The sequence below is a fragment of the Mustelus asterias genome, unplaced genomic scaffold (genome assembly GCF_964213995.1).
Source record: "Mustelus asterias unplaced genomic scaffold, sMusAst1.hap1.1 HAP1_SCAFFOLD_3928, whole genome shotgun sequence".
In the NCBI taxonomy this organism is placed as follows: domain Eukaryota; kingdom Metazoa; phylum Chordata; class Chondrichthyes; order Carcharhiniformes; family Triakidae; genus Mustelus; species Mustelus asterias.
In genome coordinates this window covers 2501-20000 of record NW_027593873.1, presented here as the reverse complement: position 1 = coordinate 20000, position 17500 = coordinate 2501, and the positions used below count along the sequence as shown (strand labels likewise).

The 17500-nt window shown below is 58.5% G+C and overlaps 1 protein-coding gene across 1 annotated transcript; it reads right to left on the bottom strand.

Moving 5' to 3' along the window:
• Positions 1-649: 649 nt before the first annotated feature.
• Positions 650-9060, bottom strand: LOC144490860 (uncharacterized; the record flags this gene model as incomplete). The annotated part of the gene is made up of 4 exons (XM_078208552.1): positions 8191-9060; positions 6114-7140; positions 2907-3185; positions 650-778 (listed from the first exon to the last, which is right to left on the bottom strand). Coding segments are annotated over exons 2-4 (1417 nt in total), but the record flags the coding sequence as incomplete, so codon positions are not given.
• Between the last annotated feature and the right edge of the window lie 8440 nt (positions 9061-17500).

Genomic DNA, 17500 nt, shown 5'->3' with positions numbered 1-17500 from the left:
TCCCTCTCTCTCTCTGTCTCTCTCTCCCTGTCTCTCTTTCTGTCTCTCTCTCTCTGTCTCTGTCTCCCTCTCTCTTTCTGTCTCTCTCTCTCTGTCTCCCTCTCTCTATCTCTCTCCTCCTGTAAGACGCTCTTTAGAAATGTCACTGAGGTTTTGATCGTGAGGAGGTTTGAAGTCAGATTCTGTCTGGAGAATATTTCGCAGAGTTGGGAAAGAGTTTCTGAGTTAGAACACGGGGAACTCTGTGCTGCGGTTATCTCAGTCTCTTGCGAGTCTAACAGTTAACCCCATTGGTGTTGGGGTCAGTTTAACTCCCAGAGGAGGAGATTTAACAGTAGACGGGCTGAATGGTCTCAGCACTGGCACTGGGGGGGAGTGTCGGTCTGAGTTGGTCAGTATCTGGGGAGTGGCGAAGGATGTTGAACATTGTGCAATCGTCAGCGAACATCCCCACTTCCGACCTTGTGACTGAGGGAAGGTTATTGATGAAGCAGCTGAAGGTGGCTGGGTCTGGGACACTAACCCTGTGGCGCTGTCCCTATGGGAGATTGTCCATGTGATCTCTCACCAAATTCCCACACAATCCCGGCAGGAATTTCGAACTGGGATTTCAAAGCCCTGGCGCCCTGGGTGACCGAGAGAAACTTACCGTTGGTGCTGGGGGAGGCGACAGGGAAATTCCGGACACAGCTCCCGGGCTGGTTCCTGGGAGATTCCCGTTTCTCCAGGACTGAGGAGCAGCTGGTGTGAGTGGGAGAGGACAGCAGAGGGGCTTCACCTGAACAGGGCAAAGACAAGAAGAGAGAGAGGGTCAGGAAGGGGAAGTTGGGAATTCAACGGGAGAAATAGTTCCTCATTCCCACCACCGGCCCTCCCCCTGCACCACCCACCCCATCACAGACCCCCCCCCTTCCATATAAATCTCCATAGGCCCCATTCAGCCCCTCGAGTCTGTTACACAGGAACAGGAGGAGGCCATTCAGCCCCTCGAGTCTGTTACACAGGAACAGGAGGAGGCCATTCAGCCCCTCGAGCCTGTTACACAGGAACAGTAGGAGGCCATTCAGCCCCTCGAGCCTGTTACACAGGAACAGGAGGAGGCCCCATTCAGCCCCTCGAGCCTGTTACACAGGAACAGGAGGAGGCCATTCAGCCCCTCGAGCCTGTTACACAGGAACAGGAGGAGGCCATTCAGCTCCTCGAGCCTGTTACACAGGAACAGGAGGAGGCCATTCAGCCCCTCGAGTCTGTTACACAGGAACAGGAGGAGGCCATTCAGCCCCTCGAGCCTGTTATACAATTCCTAAGATCTAACTCAATATCCAAATTGTGGATCCGTATCCCACAATCCCCTTGCCAATATCTCCTGGGAAAAGTTTATTTATTTGTGACACAAATAGACTTACATTAACACCGCAATGAAGTTACTGTGAAAATCCCCATGTCGCCACACTCTGGCGCCTGTTCGGGTACACTGAGGGAGAATTTAGCACGGCCAATGCACCCTAATCAGCACATCTTTCGGACTGTGGGAGGAAACCGGAGCATCCGGAGGAAACCCACGCAGACACGGGGAGAATGTGCAGACTCCTCACAGACAGTGACTCAAGCCGGGAATCAAACCCGGGTCCCTGGCACTGTGAGGCAGCAGTGCTAACCCACTGTGTCACCGTGCCCCCGGGAATCGAACCCTGCTCCCTGGCGCTGTGAGGCAGCAGCGCTAACCACTGTGCCACCATGTTGCCCTCTCGAAGAAAGAGAGAAGGAGAAAGACAGAGAGATTATGGAGCTCAAATCCTAGAGTATATACATCTACCCCCGACAGTGCAGCACTCCCTCAGTACTGACCCTCTGACAGTGCGGCACTCCCTCAGTACTGACCCTCTGACAGTGCGGCACTCCCTCAGTACTGACCCTCTGACAGTGCGGCACTCCCTCAGTACTGACCCTCTGACAGTGCGGCACTCCCTCAGTACTGACCCTCTGACAGTGCGGCACTCCCTCAGTACGGACCCTCTGACAGTGCGGCACTCCCTCAGTACTGACCCTCTGACAGTGCGGCACTCCCTCAGTACTGACCCTCTGACAGTGCGGCACTCCCTCAGTACTGACCCTCTGACAGTGCGGCACTCCCTCAGTACTGACCCTCTGACAGTGCGGCACTCCCTCAGTACTGACCCTCTGACAGTGCGGCACTCCCTCAGTACTGACCCTCTGACAGTGCGGCACTCCCTCAGTACTGACCCTCTGACAGTGCAGCACTCCCTCAGCACTGACCCTCTGACAGTGCGGCACTCCCTCAGTACTGACCCTCTAACAGTGCGGCACTCCCTCAGTACTCACCCTCTGACAGTGCAGCACTCCCTCAGTACTGACCCTCTGACAGTGCAGCGCTCCCTCAGTACTGACCCTCTGACAGTGCAGCACTCTCTCAGTACTGACCCTCTGACAGTGCAGCACTCCCTCAGTACTGACCCTCTGACAGTGCAGCTCTCCCTCAGTACTGACCCTCTGACAGTGCGGCACTCCCTCAGTACTGACCCTCTGACAGTGCGGCACTCCCTCAGTACTGACCCTCTGACAGTGCAGCACTCCCTCAGTACTGACCCTCTGACAGTGCGGCACTCCCTCAGTACTGACCCTCTGACAGTGCAGCACTCCCTCAGTACTGACCCTCTGACAGTGCGGCACTCCCTCAGTACTGACCCTCTGACAGTGCAGCACTCCCTCAGTACTGACCCTCTGACAGTGCAGCACTCCCTCAGTACTGACCCTCTAACAGTGCAGCGCTCCCTCAGCACTGACCCTCTGACAGTGCGGCACTCCCTCAGTACTGACCCTCTGACAGTGCGGCACTCCCTCAGTGACCTGGCTGAATAATTTGTGATTTGAAAGTTGGCATTTACCTGTTGGGTTTTGCCGGGATGCCCCCTTGGCGGAGGGTCGAAGGCGAATGAGGAAGTCGTTGGGAGGACCTCGTGATGTCACCACCTCGACCTGTGGCAGGTCAGCGAGGAAGGCAGGGAGTGTGGGGTAACCCGTGGCCATCAGCATCTCTGTCAGCTCCTGACGTCTCTGCACGAGGCTCATCCTGGCCAGTTTCTGGACACGGAGACCGTCTCGGTAACACTTTGTTCCCAGGACATCGAGGAGCCACTCCGCAAGTTCCCCACCATCCATCGCTTCTGACAGGCACAGCACGGGGTTAGATGATGTGGAGATGCTGGCGTTGGACTGGGGCTAGTAAAGCTCCCTCTACACTGCCCCCATCAAACACTGTAAGGAGTCTAACAACATCAGGTTAAAGTCCAACATCAAACACTCCAGGACAGGTACAGCACGGGGTTAGATACAGAGTAAAGCTCCCTCTACACTGTCCCCATCAAACACTCCCAGGACAGCTACAGCACGGGGTTAGATACAGAGTAAAGCTCCCTCTACACTGTCCCCATCAAACACTCCCAGGACAGGGACAGCACGGGGTTAGATACAGAGTAAAGCTCCCTCTACACTGTCCCCATCAAACACTCCCAGGACAGGCACAGCACGGGGTTAGATACAGAGTAAAGCTCCCTCTATACTGTCCCCATCAAACACTCCCAGGACAGGCACAGCACAGGGTTAGAAACAGAGTAAAGCTCCCTCTACACTGTCCCATTAAACACTCCCAGGACAGGTACAGCACGGGGTTAGATACAGAGTAAAGCTCCCTCTACACTGTCCCCCATCAAACACTCCCAGGACAGGTACAGCACGGGGTTAGATACAGAGTAAAGCTCCCTCTACACTGTCCCCATCAAACACTCCCAGGACAGGTACAGCACGGGGTTAGATACAGAGTAAAGCTCCCTCCACACTGTCCCCATCAAACACTCCCAGGACAGGTACAGCACGGGGTTAGATACAGGGTAAAGCTCCCTCTACACTGTCCCCATCAAACACTCCCAGGACAGGTACAGCACGGGGATACAGAGTAAAGCTCCCTCAACACTGTCCCCCATCAAACACTCCCAGGACAGGGACAGCACGGGGTTAGATACAGAGTAAAGCTCCCTCTACACTGTCCCCATCAAACACTCCGAGGACAGGTACAGCACGGGGTTAGATACAGAGTAAAGCTCCCTCTACACTGTCCCCATCAAACACTCCCAGGACAGGTAAAGCACGGGGTTAGATACAGAGTAAAGCTCCCTCTACACTGTCCCCATCAAACACTCCCAGGACAGGTACAGCACGTGGTTAGATACAGAGTAAAGCTCCCTCCACACTGTCCCCATCAAACACTCCCAGGACCGGGACAGCACGGGGTTAGATACAGAGTAAAGCTCCCTCTACACTGTCCCCCATCAAACACTCCCAGGACAGGTACAGCACGTGGTTAGATACAGAGTAAAGCTCCCTCCACACTGTCCCCATCAAACACTCCCAGGACAGGTACAGCACAGGATTAGATACAGAATAAAGCTCCCTCTACAATGTCCCCATCAAACACTCCCAGGACAGGTACAGCACGGGGTTAGAAACAGAGTAAAGCTCCCTCTACACTATCCCCATCAAACACTAAGAGTTTTAACAACACCAGGTTAAAGTCCAACAGGTTTATTTGGTAGCAAATTGGGTTATTTGGTAGCTGCGTGGGTAGCTGCGTGGGTTTCCTCCGGGTGCTCCGGTTTCCTCCCACAGTCCAAAGATGTGCGGGTTAGGTGGATTGGCCATGCTAAATTGCCCCTTCGAGTCCTGGGATGCGTAGGTTAGAGGGATTAGCGGGTAAAATATGTGGGGGTAGGGCCTGGGTGGGATTGTGGTCGGTGCAGACTCGATGGGCCGAATGGCCTCCTTCTGCACTGTAGGGTTTCTATGATTTCTATGATTCTATGATTAGCTTTCGGAGCGCTGCTCCTTCGTCAGATGGAGTGGAAATCTGCAAATTTGCTACCAAATAAACCTGTTGGACTTTAACCTGGTGTTGTTAAACTTCTTACTGTGTTTACCCCAGTCCAACGCCGGCATCTCCACATCATGACCATCACACAGTCCCAGGACAGGTGCAGCACGGGGTTAGATACAGAGTAAAGCTCCCTCTACACTGTCCCCATCAAACACTCCCAGGACAGGTACAGCACGGGGTTAGATACAGAGTAAAGCTCCCTCTACACTGTCCCCATCAAACACAGTAAGAAGTCTCACAACACCAGGTTAAAGTCCAACAGAATAAACCTGTTGGACTTTAACCTGGTGTTGTGAGACTTCTTACAGTGCTTACCCCAGTCCAACGCCGGCATCTCCACATCATCAAACACTCCCAGCACAGGTGCAGCACGGGGTTAGATACAGAGTAAAGCTCCCTCCACACTGTCCCCATCAAACACACCCAGGACAGGTACAGCACGGGGTTAGATACAGGGCGGCACGGTAGCACAGTGGTTAGCACTGCTGCTTCACAGCTCCAGGGTCCCGTGTTCGATTCCCGGCTTGGGTCACTGTCTGTGTGGAGTTTGCACATTCTCCTCGTGTCTGCGTGGGTTTCCTCCGGGTGCTCCGGTTTCCTCCCACAGTCCAAAGATGTGCGGGTTAAGTTGATTGGCCAGGTTAAAAAAATTGCCCCTTAGAGTCCTGGGATGCGTAGGTTAGAGGGATTAGCGGGTAAATTATGTGGGGGTAGGGCCTGGGTGGGATTGTGGTCGGTGCAGACTCGATGGGCCGAATGGCCTCCTTCTGCACTGTAGGGTTTCTATGATTCTATGATTTCTATTTCTATGATAAAGCTCCCTCTACACTGTCCCCATCAAACATTCCCAGGACAGGTACAGCACGGGGTTAGATACAGAGTAAAGTTCCCTCTACACTGTCCCCATCAAACACTCCCAGGACAGGGAGAGCACGGGGTTAGATACAGAGTAAAGCTCCCTCCACACTGTCCCCATCAAACACTCCCAGGACAGGTACAGCACGGGGTTAGGTACAGAGTAAAGCTCCCTCTACACTGTCCCCATCAAACACTCCCAGGACAGGGACAGCACGGGGTTAGATACAGAGTAAAGCTCCCTCTACACTGTCCCCATCAAACACTCCCAGGACAGGGATAGCACGGGGTTAGATACAGAAGGTCTTACCTTGAGCCCGTGAGGTGATAGACATCATGGTTGCCGGCTGTTCTGTTGTCTGCCTTGGCTCCCTGTGGTTGCTCACGGTTACCGGCTTCCCCTCCTCCCCCCCTGGCCCCGGGAGGAGCCTGGGCCTCCTGTTGGTGTTGGCTGAGGGTCTCTCGGTGTTGAGTGCTGGGCTGCGATCTGTGTCCGGGTGCCTGACTGCCCGTCCGCCCCGTGGCGCTGATCGATGCCTCGCCTCGAGTGAAGCCTGCAGGGCCTGGCTGTAGGTGAGCGGACGGTGAGCTCCGGCCTCCTCCTGCGATGCCCCTGCCTGCGCAAAGGCCGGTTGCTCCTTGTCTCGAATGGCCGCCGGCACCACAGGGGGAGCTGCTGTCCGCCGATGCCAATGGGGACCCCTCGCCAGAGCAGCCACGTCAGGCCAGTCCTCGGCCTGGGCATCCTGCATCCCGGCCTGTGTAGGAAGGGAGCCTGGGGAACCGCCCGACTGGCGCACGTGCTTGGGGAACTGAGCTGGCCTGAGCTCAGGCTCGGAGGACACGGGGAGGCCAGGGGCCAGGAAGGAGCTTGCCCATTGACCGTAGGCTTGAGGCCTGCTCGTCGAGGCCCGATTCTGCACCAGGCCCGAGCACTGAGGAAGGCTGAATTGGAGTGGGCCGTGGGGATGCAGCCCCCCAGCAGGGGTCTGCAGCCAGGGCTGGGGGAATGGAGTATGCTGGAAAGGCTTTGCAAGACCACTAGGCCCAGATTTGGTCCCGGGGTGTCCTCGAGTGTCGCTGCGGGCCCCCGCGACTGCCAAGTCTCTGGGGAAAAGCGTCTGCTCTCCCCCCACAAGCCGAATCTCCACCATGTCCGCCATCTCCTCCACCAGACGGCACAGCGAGTGATCAAAGGAAGAGAGGTCCAGAGGGCAGCCGTGGCGCATGAAGAAGGCCAAGGGCAGCTCAGCGAGCCGGACGCCCCTGGGACTGTTGTAGAGCATGAGCAAGATGGCCACCTTCACCTCTTCAGACATGTCCACCTGTCAGGGAACCTGTTCGGAGACAGAAGAGATACAGAATGTCAGTCAGAGAGATAATGGAAACATAGAAAAACTACAGCACAAAACAGGCCCTTTGGCCCCACAAGTTGTACCGAACCTATCCCTACCTTTTAGGCCTACCTATAACCCTCCATCCTATTAAGTCCCATGTACTCATCCAGGGGTCTCTTAAAAGACCCTATTGAGTTTGAATCCACCACCACTGACGGCAGCCGATTCCACTCGCCCACCACCCTCTGTGTGAAAAACTTACCCCTAACATCTCCCCTGTACCTACCCCCCAGCACCTTAAACCTGTGTCCTCTCGTAGCAGCCATTTCCACCCTGGGAAAAAGCCTCTGAGAGTCCACCCGATCTATGCCTCTCAACATCTTATATACCTCTATTAGGTCTCCTCTCATCCTACGTCTCTCCAAGGAGAAAAGACCGAGCTCCCTCAGCCTATCCTCATAAGGCATGCCACTCAATCCAGGCGACATCCTTGTAAATCTCCTCTGCACCCTTTCAATCTTTTCAATAATGCACTCACAAACCCACAACGCAATCCAGCCCCTACAATCCTCACCCTCCTGTTCAAATCCCTCCCTCACCCCTCCCTCCCTATCTCTGTAACCTCCTCCAGCCCCTACAATTCTCATCCTCCTGTTCAAATCTGATGGCATCGGTGAAAGTGTCGGCCTGGATTATGGAGCTCAAATCCTAGAGTATATACATCTACCTCCGACAGTGCAGCACTCCCTCAGTACTGGCACCGGGGGAGTGTCGGCCTGGATTATGGAGCTCAAGTCCGAAAGTATATACATCTCCCTCCGACAGTGCAGCACTCCCTCAGTACTGGCACCGGGGGAGTGTCGGCCTGGATTATGGAGCTCAAGTCCGAAAGTATATACATCTCCCTCCGACAGTGCAGCACTCCCTCAGTACTGGCACCGGGGGAGTGTCGGCCTGGATTATGGAGCTCAAGTCCGAGAGTAACAGATTTCAGCAAGACAAATTTCTGAAGTGTGACAGTTCCAAGTTTTGAAGGGTTTCACCACATACCTTTCTTGATGTACCTCACTCTTAATATCTCCCCATCACTCCCACACAATCCACAGTTTTATCGCGTCTGTCTTTCTCTATCTCTCTCTCTGTCTCTCTCTCTGTCTCTCTCTGTCTCTGTCTTTCTCTCTCTCTCTCTCTGTCTCTGTCTCTCTCTCTCTCTGTCTCTCTCTCTGTCTGTCTCTCTCTCTCTGTCTGTCTCTCTCTCCCTGTCTCTCTCTCTCTCTCTCTCTCTGTCTCTGTCTCTGTCTCTCTCTGTCTCTCTCTCTCTCTGTCTCTCTCTCTGTCTGTCTCTCTCTCTGTCTGTCTCTCTCTCTCTGTCTGTCTCTCTCTCTGTCACTGTCTCTCACTCTCTCTGTCTCTCTGTCTCTGTCTGTCTGTCTCTCTCTCTCTCTCTGTCTCTCTCTCTCTCGGTCTGTCTCTCTGTCTGTCTCTCTCTCTCTGTCTCTCGCTCTCTCTCTGTCTCTCTCTCGGTCTCTCTGACTATCTCTCTGTCCCTCTCTATGTCTGTCTCTCTCTCTCTATCTGTCCGTCTCTGTCTCTCTCTCCCTGTCTCACTCTCTCTCCCTGTCTCTCTCTCTCTGTCTCTCGCTCTCTCTCTGTCTCTCTCTCTCTCGGTCTCTGACTCTCTGTCCCTCTCTCTGTCTGTCTCTCTGTCTGTCTGCCTCTCTGTCTCTCTCTCTCTGTCTGTCTCTCTCTCGGTCACTGACTCTCTGTCTGTCTCTCTGTCTGCCTCTCTGTCTCTGTCTCTCTCGGTCTCTCTCTCTGTCTCTCTCTCTCGGTCTCTCTCTCTCTCTCTGTTTACTTTCACTTTCATTTCCTGTCACAATTGTCCGTTCAATCTCAGACACTTGGGCTGTTTTCGTTGGAGCAGAGAAGACTGAGGGGCGACCTGATCGAGGTTACAAGATTATGAGGGGGATGGACAGAATGGATAGGGAGCAGCTGTTCCCCTTAGTTGAAGGGTCAGTCACGAGGGGGCCATGGGTTCAAGGTGAGGGGCAGGAGGTTTGGAGGGGAATGTGAGGAAAAACTGAGGGTGGTGAGGGTCTGGAATGCGCTGCCTGGGAGGGTGGTGGAGGTGGGATGCCTCACATCCTTTAAATAGTATCTGGATGAGCACTTGGCACATTGTAACATTCAGGGCTACGGGCCAAGTGCTGGGAATTGGGATAAGGTGGGGGGTCAGGTGAGTGCGGACTCGATGGGCCGAAGGGCCTCCTGTGCTGTCTGATTCTCTGGTTCTGGAAGCAGCTCTCAGTCTCTGCGTAATGTCGGGTCACACTGACTATTAAACCCTCCTGCACCATGTGTGGCAGAGTCACTGAACAGTCTGCATCAGACCCTGACCAGCCCTGACCCCCCACCCAGCCCTGACCCCCCACCCAGCCCTGACCCCCCACCCAGCCCAGATCCCCCACCCAGCCCTGATCCCCGACCCAGCCCTGACCCCCGACTCAGCCCTGACCCCCGACCCAGCCCTGACCCCCCACCCAGCCCTGATCCCCGGCCCAGCCCTGACCCCCGACTCAGCCCTGACCCCCGACCCAGCCCTGACCCCGACCCAGCCCTGACCCCCCACCCAGCCCTGATCCCCGACCCAGCCCTGACCCCCCACCCAGCCCTGACCCCCCACCCAGCCCTGACCCCCCACCCAGCCCTGACCCCCCACCCAGCCCTGACCCCCGACCCAGCCCTGACCCCCGACCCAGCCCTGGCCCCCCACCCAGGCCTGACCCCCAACCCAGCCCTGACCCCCCCCACCCAGCCCTGACCCCCGACCCAGCCCTGACCCCCGACCCAGCCCTGACCCCTGACCCAGCCCTGACCCCCGACCCAGCCTAGATCCCCCCACCCAGCCCTGACCCCCAACCCAGGCCTGACCCCTGACCCAGCCCTGACCCCCGACCCAGCCCTGACCCCTGACCCAGCCCTGACCCCCGACCCAGCCTAGATCCCCCCACCCAGCCCTGACCCCCAACCCAGGCCTGACCCCTGACCCAGCCCTGACCCCTGACCCAGCCCTGACCCCCGACCCAGCCCTGACCCCCGACCCAGCCCTGACCCCCGACCCAGCCTAGATCCCCGACCCAGCCCTGACCCCCGACCCAGGCCTGACCCCCGACCCAGCCCTGACTCCCGACCCAGCCCTGACCCCCCACCCAGCCCTGACTCCCGACCCAGCCCTGACTCCCGACCCAGCCCTGACCCCCGACCCAGCCCTGACCCCCGACCCAGCCCTGACCCCCGACCCAGCCCAGATACCCGACCCAGCCCAGATCCCCGACCCACCCCAGATACCCCCGACCCAGCCCTGACCCCCCACCCAGCCCAGATACCCTGACCCAGCCCAGATACCCCCCACCCAGCCCTGACCCCCGACCCAGCCCTGATCCCCCACCCAGCCCAGATACCCCCCACCTGTAGCGGGATCCCCTTTTTAACTCCACTCGTGGGCTTATCTCAGGTTTGGTTCTCCGTTACCCAAACCCCACCAATGCCCGAGTGATTCTCTCTCTCGCCGATGGAACAGCGGTCACCTTGCGCCTACTTCATTAGAGTAGCGCCCCCAAGAGAGAGAAAAGGAAACTGCTGCCTATCCACTACCTGGCAGCCTTTCCTGAGTGGGCGGTTTCGAAGCGCCCAGAGTACCCTCAGTTCTAGAGTCCGGAGTTATGGTAAGGGATATTTAATATTGTGACTTGGTCAGAGATCATTGGTGAGAAATTGAAAAGATCAAAACGGACTCCAATGGAAGTCAAAGATATATATATATATATATATATATATGTTAAAACATCAAGGTCAAGATCACCAAACACCAGGAAAACAACACACAATGCCTTATGCTCTATAAGACTATAGCTATGGAAGGAATATTAAAACGGACACAACGGAATGCTTACTTTACACAAGCTAACCAGTGTCTTAAACTATGAAAGGTGCATGCAAAAGCCTCCCCCCCCCCCCCCCCCTTTCCCCAAAGCCTCATCCACTATGATGATCTCGGGAACTTCGCGAATTACCGGAGGATACTCACAATCCTAGTTTAAATTGCTCAGTGGGCTTCGGGCTGCGTGCTGGAGACGAACGAGAGGCAGCAACAGGAGAAGAGAGTGGAGAGAGCTGCCATGCTGGTCCGAAGAGAAAAGAGAGAGAGACCAGAGCTTGCTTGTCCCTTTTTAAAACCTGAAGCAGTGATTCACACAAAACAGTTTCTGATCATTGATAGTTTCGATTGACTGGGACAAAAGGGCCGGAACTGTCGGGACCGCCCTTAATTGACATTTTAATGTCTTTTAAATGTTCTCTGAGTCATCCTGATTGGAATCCCATCAGCAAGATGTGTCATTGGTGTTGTCTGTGGATGGAATGATCTCTGTTTCCATTGTCTTGCTGCTGGGCTATTTACTCCTTGTCTGCTGGCCATGGTTTATCCTTTGTTTCCTGTTGATCAGATTATCCCTGTCTCGACCTTCTCGGTATCCCAGCCTCTTGCAGATTCATGTGGCCTGACAACCAGTCGGCCATTTTCCTTATCCCTGGGTTCTTTAATCATGGAGGATTTGCCCTAAAACTTACACACCCAGCCCAGATCCCCCACCCAGCCCAGATCCCCCACCCAGCCCAGATCCCCCACCCAGCCCAGATACCCCCACGCAGCCCAGATACCCCCACCCAGCCCAGATCCCCCACCCAGCCCGGATCCCCCACTCAGCCCGGATCCCCCACCCAGCCCAGATACCCCCACCCAGCCCAGATAACCCCACCCAGCCCAGATACCCCCACCCAGCCCAGATACCCCCACCCAGCCCAGATCCCCCACCCAGCCCAGATCCCCGACCCAGCCCAGATCCCCCACCCAGCCCAGATACCCCCACCCAGCCCAGATACCCCCACCCAGCCCAGATACCCCCACCCAGCCCAGATACACCCACCCAGCCCAGATACCCCCACCCAGCCCAGATACCCTGACCCAGCCCAGATACCCCCACCCAGCCCAGATACCCTGACCCAGCCCAGATACCCCCACCCAGCCCAGATACCCCCACCCAGCCCAGATCCCCCACCCAGCCCAGATACCCCACCCAGCCCAGATACCCCCACCCAGCCCTGATACCCCCACCCAGCCCAGATCCCCCACCCAGCCCAGATACCCCCACCCAGCCCAGATACCCCCACCCAGCCCAGATATCCCCACCCAGCCCAGATACCCTGATCCAGCCCAGATACCCCACCCAGCCCAGATACCCCCACCCAGCCCAGATCCCCCACCCAGCCCTGATACCCCCACCCAGCCCAGATACACCCACCCAGCCCAGAAACCCCCACCCAGCCCAGATACCCCCACCCAGCCCAGATACCCCCACCCAGCCCAGAAACCCCCACCCAGCCCAGATACCCCCACCCAGCCCAGATACCCCCACCCAGCCCAGATCCCCGACCCAGCCCAGATACCCTGACCCAGCCCAGATACCCCCACCCAGCCCAGATACCCCCACCCAGCCCAGATACCCCCACCCAGCCCAGATACCCCCACCCAGCCCAGATCCCCGACCCAGCCCAGATACCCTGACCCAGCCCAGATACCCCCACCCAGCCCAGATACCCCCACCCAGCCCAGATACCCCCACCCAGCCCAGATACCCCCACCCAGCCCAGATACCCCCACCCAGCCCAGATCCCCCACCCAGCCCAGATCCCCGACCCAGCCCAGATCCCCCACCCAGCCCAGATCCCCGACCCAGCCCAGATACCCTGACCCAGCCCAGATACCCCCACCCAGCCCAGATCCCCGACCCAGCCCAGATACCCTGACCCAGCCCAGATACCCCCACCCAGCCCAGATACCCTGACCCAGCCCAGATACCCCCACCCAGCCCAGATACCCCGACCCAGCCCAGATACCCCCACCCAGCCCAGATACCCTGACCCAGCCCAGATACCCCCACCCAGCCCAGATACCCCCACCCAGCCCAGATACCCCCACCCAGCCCAGATACCCCCACCCAGCCCAGATACCCCCACCCAGCCCAGATCCCCCACCCAGCCCAGATCCCCGACCCAGCCCAGATCCCCCACCCAGCCCAGATCCCCCCACCCAGCCCAGATACCCCCACCCAGCCCAGATACCCCCACCCAGCCCAGATCCCCCACCCAGCCCAGATCCCCGACCCAGCCCAGATCCCCCACCCAGCCCAGATCCCCCCACCCAGCCCAGATACCCCCACCCAGCCCAGATACCCTGACCCAGCCCAGATACCCTGACCCAGCCCAGATACCCCCACCCAGCCCAGATACCCCCACCCAGCCCAGATACCCCCACCCAGCCCAGATACCCTGACCCAGCCCAGATACCCCCACCCAGCCCAGGTACCCCCACCCAGCCCAGATACCCCCACCCAGCCCAGATACCCCGACCCAGCCCAGATCCCCCACCCAGCCCAGATCCCCCCACCCAGCCCAGATACCCCCACCCAGCCCAGATACCCCCACCCAGCCCAGATACCCCCACCCAGCCCAGATACCCTGACCCAGCCCAGATACCCCCACCCAGCCCAGATACCCCCACCCAGCTCAGATACCCTGACCCAGCCCAGATACCCCCACCCAGCTCAGATACCCCGACCCAGCCCAGATACCCCCACCCAGCCCAGATCCCCGACCCAGCCCTGATACCCTGACCCAGCCCAGATACCCCCACCCAGCCCAGATACCCCGACCCAGCCCAGATACCCCCACCCAGCCCAGATACCCCCACCCAGCCCAGATACCCCCACCCAGCCCAGATACCCCGACCCAGCCCAGATACCCCCACCCAGCCCAGATACCCCCACCCAGCCCAGATACCCCCACCCAGACCAGATACCCCCACCCAGCCCAGATACCCCCACCCAGACCAGATACCCCCACCCAGCCCAGATACCCCCACCCAGCCCAGATACCCCCACCCAGCCCAGATACCCCCACCCAGCCCAGATACCCCCACCCAGCCCAGATACCCCCACTCAGCCCAGATACCCCCACCCAGCCCAGATACCCCCACCCAGCCCAGATACCCTGACCCAGCCCAGATACCCTGACCCAGCCCAGATACCCCCACCCAGCCCAGATACCCCGACCCAGCCCAGATACCCCGACCCAGCCCAGATACCCTGACCCAGCCCAGATACCCCCACCCAGCCCAGATACCCCGACCCAGCCCAGATACCCCCACCCAGCCCTGATACCCTGACCCAGCCCAGATACCCCCACCCAGCCCAGATACCCCCACCCAGCCCGGATACCCCCACCCAGCCCAGATACCCCCACCCAGCCCGGATACCCCCACCCAGCCCAGATACCCCCACCCAGCCCAGATACCCCCACCCAGCCCTGATACCACGACCCAGCCCAGATCCCCCGACCCAGCCCAGATACCCCCACTCAGCCCAGATACCCCCACCCAGCCCAGATACCCCCACCCAGCCCAGATACCCCCACCCAGCCCAGATACCCCACCCAGCCCAGATACCCGACCCAGCCCAGATACCCTGACCCAGCCCAGATACCCCCACCCAGCCCGGATACCCCCACCCAGCCCAGATACCCCCACCCAGCCCAGATACCCCCACCCAGCCCAGTTCCCCCACCCAGCCCAGATACCCCCACCCAGCCCAGATCCCCCACCCAGCCCAGATACCCCCACCCAGCCCAGATACCCCCACCCAGCCCAGATACCCCCACCCAGCCCAGATACCCCCACCCAGCCCGGATACCCCACCCAGCCCAGATACCCCCACCCAGCCCAGATCCCTGACCCAGCCCAGATACCCCCACCCAGCCCAGATACCCCGACCCAGCCCAGATACCCCGACCCAGCCCAGATACCCCCACCCAGCACAGATACCCCCACCCAGCCCAGATACCCCCACCCAGCCCAGATACCCCCACCCAGCCCAGATCCCCCACCCAGCCCAGATACCCCCACCCAGCCCAGATACCCCCACCCAGCCCAGATACCCTGACCCAGCCCAGATACCCTGACCCAGCCCAGATACCCTGACCCAGCCCAGATACCCTGACCCTGCCCAGATACCCCCACCCAGCCCAGATCCCCCCACCCAGCCCAGATACCCTGACCCAGCCCAGATACCCTGACCCAGCCCAGATACCCCCACCCAGCCCAGATACCCCCACCCAGCCCAGATACCCCCACCCAGCCCAGATCCCCCACCCAGCCCAGATACCCTGACCCAGCCCAGATACCCTGACCCAGCCCAGATACCCCCACCCAGCCCAGATACCCCCACGCAGCCCAGATACCCCCACCCAGCCCTGATACCCGCACCCAGCCCAGATACCCCCACCCAGCCCAGATACCCCGACCCAGCCCAGATACCCCCACCCAGCCCAGATACCCCCACCCAGCCCAGATACCTGACCCAGCCCTGATACCACGACCCAGCCCAGATACCCCCACCCAGCCCAGATACCTGACCCAGCCCAGATACCCCCACCCAGCCCAGATACCCCCACCCAGCCCAGATACCTGACCCAGCCCTGATACCACGACCCAGCCCAGATACCCCCACCCAGCCCAGATACCTGACCCAGCCCAGATACCCCACCCAGCCCAGATACCCCCACCCAGCCCAGATACCCCCACCCAGCCCAGATACCCCCACCCAGCCCAGATCCCCCCACCCAGCCCAGATACCCCCACCCAGCCCAGATACCCCCACCCAGCCCAGATACCCCCACCCAGCCCAGATACCCCCACCCAGCCCAGATACCCTGACCCAGCCCAGATACCCCCACCCAGCCCAGATACCCTCACCCAGCCCTGATACCCCCACCCAGCCCAGATACCCCCACCCAGCCCAGATACCCCCACCCAGCCCAGATACCCCCACCCAGCCCTGATACCCTCTCACTGCCTACCTCCCGACAGGAATACAACTCACTCCACCCAACTACGCTCTCTCTCAGTCTCTCTCTCTCTGTCCCTCTCTCTCTGTGTCTCTCTCTCTCTCTGTCCCCCCATCCTCTCTACCTCTGTCTCTCTCTGCCTCTTTTTCTTTGTCTCTCTCTCTCTGTCTCCCCCTCGCTGCCTCTTTCTCTCCCCCACTCTCTATGTCTTTCTCTCTCTCTCTCCCCCTGTCCTCTCTCTCTCTCTCTCCCTGTCCCCCTCACTCTATCTCTCTTCTCTCTGTCTCCCTCTCTCTGACTCCCTCTCTGTCTCACTCTTTCTGTCTCTCTCTTTCTGTCTCTCTCTTTCTGTCCCTCTCTCTCTTCGTCCCTCTCTCTCTCTGTCCCTCTTTCGCTCTGTCCCCCTCTCTCTCTAGTCCCCTCTCTGTCTCTCTGTGTCTGCCTCTCTCTCGATCCCTCTGTCTCTCTGCCTCTCTCTCGGTCCCTCTGTCTCTCTCCCTCTCTCTCTCTGCCTCTCTCTCTGCCTCTCCCTCTCTCTCTCCCTGCCTCTCTCTCGGTCCCTCTGTCTCTCTCTCGGTCCCTCTGTCTCTATCTCTCTCTCTCTGCCTCTCTCTCTCGGTCCCTCTGTCTCTATCTCTCTCTCTATGCCTCTGTCTCTCTCTCTGCCTCTCTCTCGATCCCTCTGTCTCTCTCTCTCTCTGCCTCTCTCGGTCCCTCTGTCTCTCTCCCTCTCTCTCTCTCTGCCTCTCTCTCGATCCCTCTGTCTCTCTCTGCCTCTCTCTCGGTCCCTCTGTCTCTATCTCTCTCTCTGCCTCTCTCTCGGTCCCTCTGTCTCTATCTCTCTCTCTGCCTCTCTCTCTCTCTCTCTCTGTCTCTATCTCTCTCTCTGCCTCTCTCTCAATCTCTCTGTCTCTCTCTCTCTCTGCCTCTCTCTCGGTCCCTCTGTCTCTATCTCTCTCTCTGCCTCTCTCTCGGTCCCTCTGTCTCTATCTCTCTCTCTGCCTCTCTGTCGGTCCCTCTGTCTCTATCTCTCTCTCTGCCTCTCTCTCTCTCTCTATCTCTATCTCTCTCTGCCTCTCTCTCTCTCTGCCTCTCTCTCAATCTCTCTGTCTCTCTCTCTCTCTGCCTCTCTCTCGATCCCTCTGTCTCTCTCTCTGCCTCTCTCTCGGTCCCTCTGTCTCTCTCCCTCTCTCTGCCTCTCTCTCTCTCTCTCTCGGTCCCTCTGTCTCTATCTCTCTCTCTGCCTCTCTCTCGGTCCCTCTGTCTCTATCTCTCTCTCTGCCTCTCTCTCGGTCCCTCTGTCTCTCTCTCTTCTCTGCCTCTCTCTCTATGCCTCTGTCTCTCTCTCTTCTCTGCCTCTCTCTCTATGCCTCTGTCTCTCTCTACTCCGCTCCTCAGT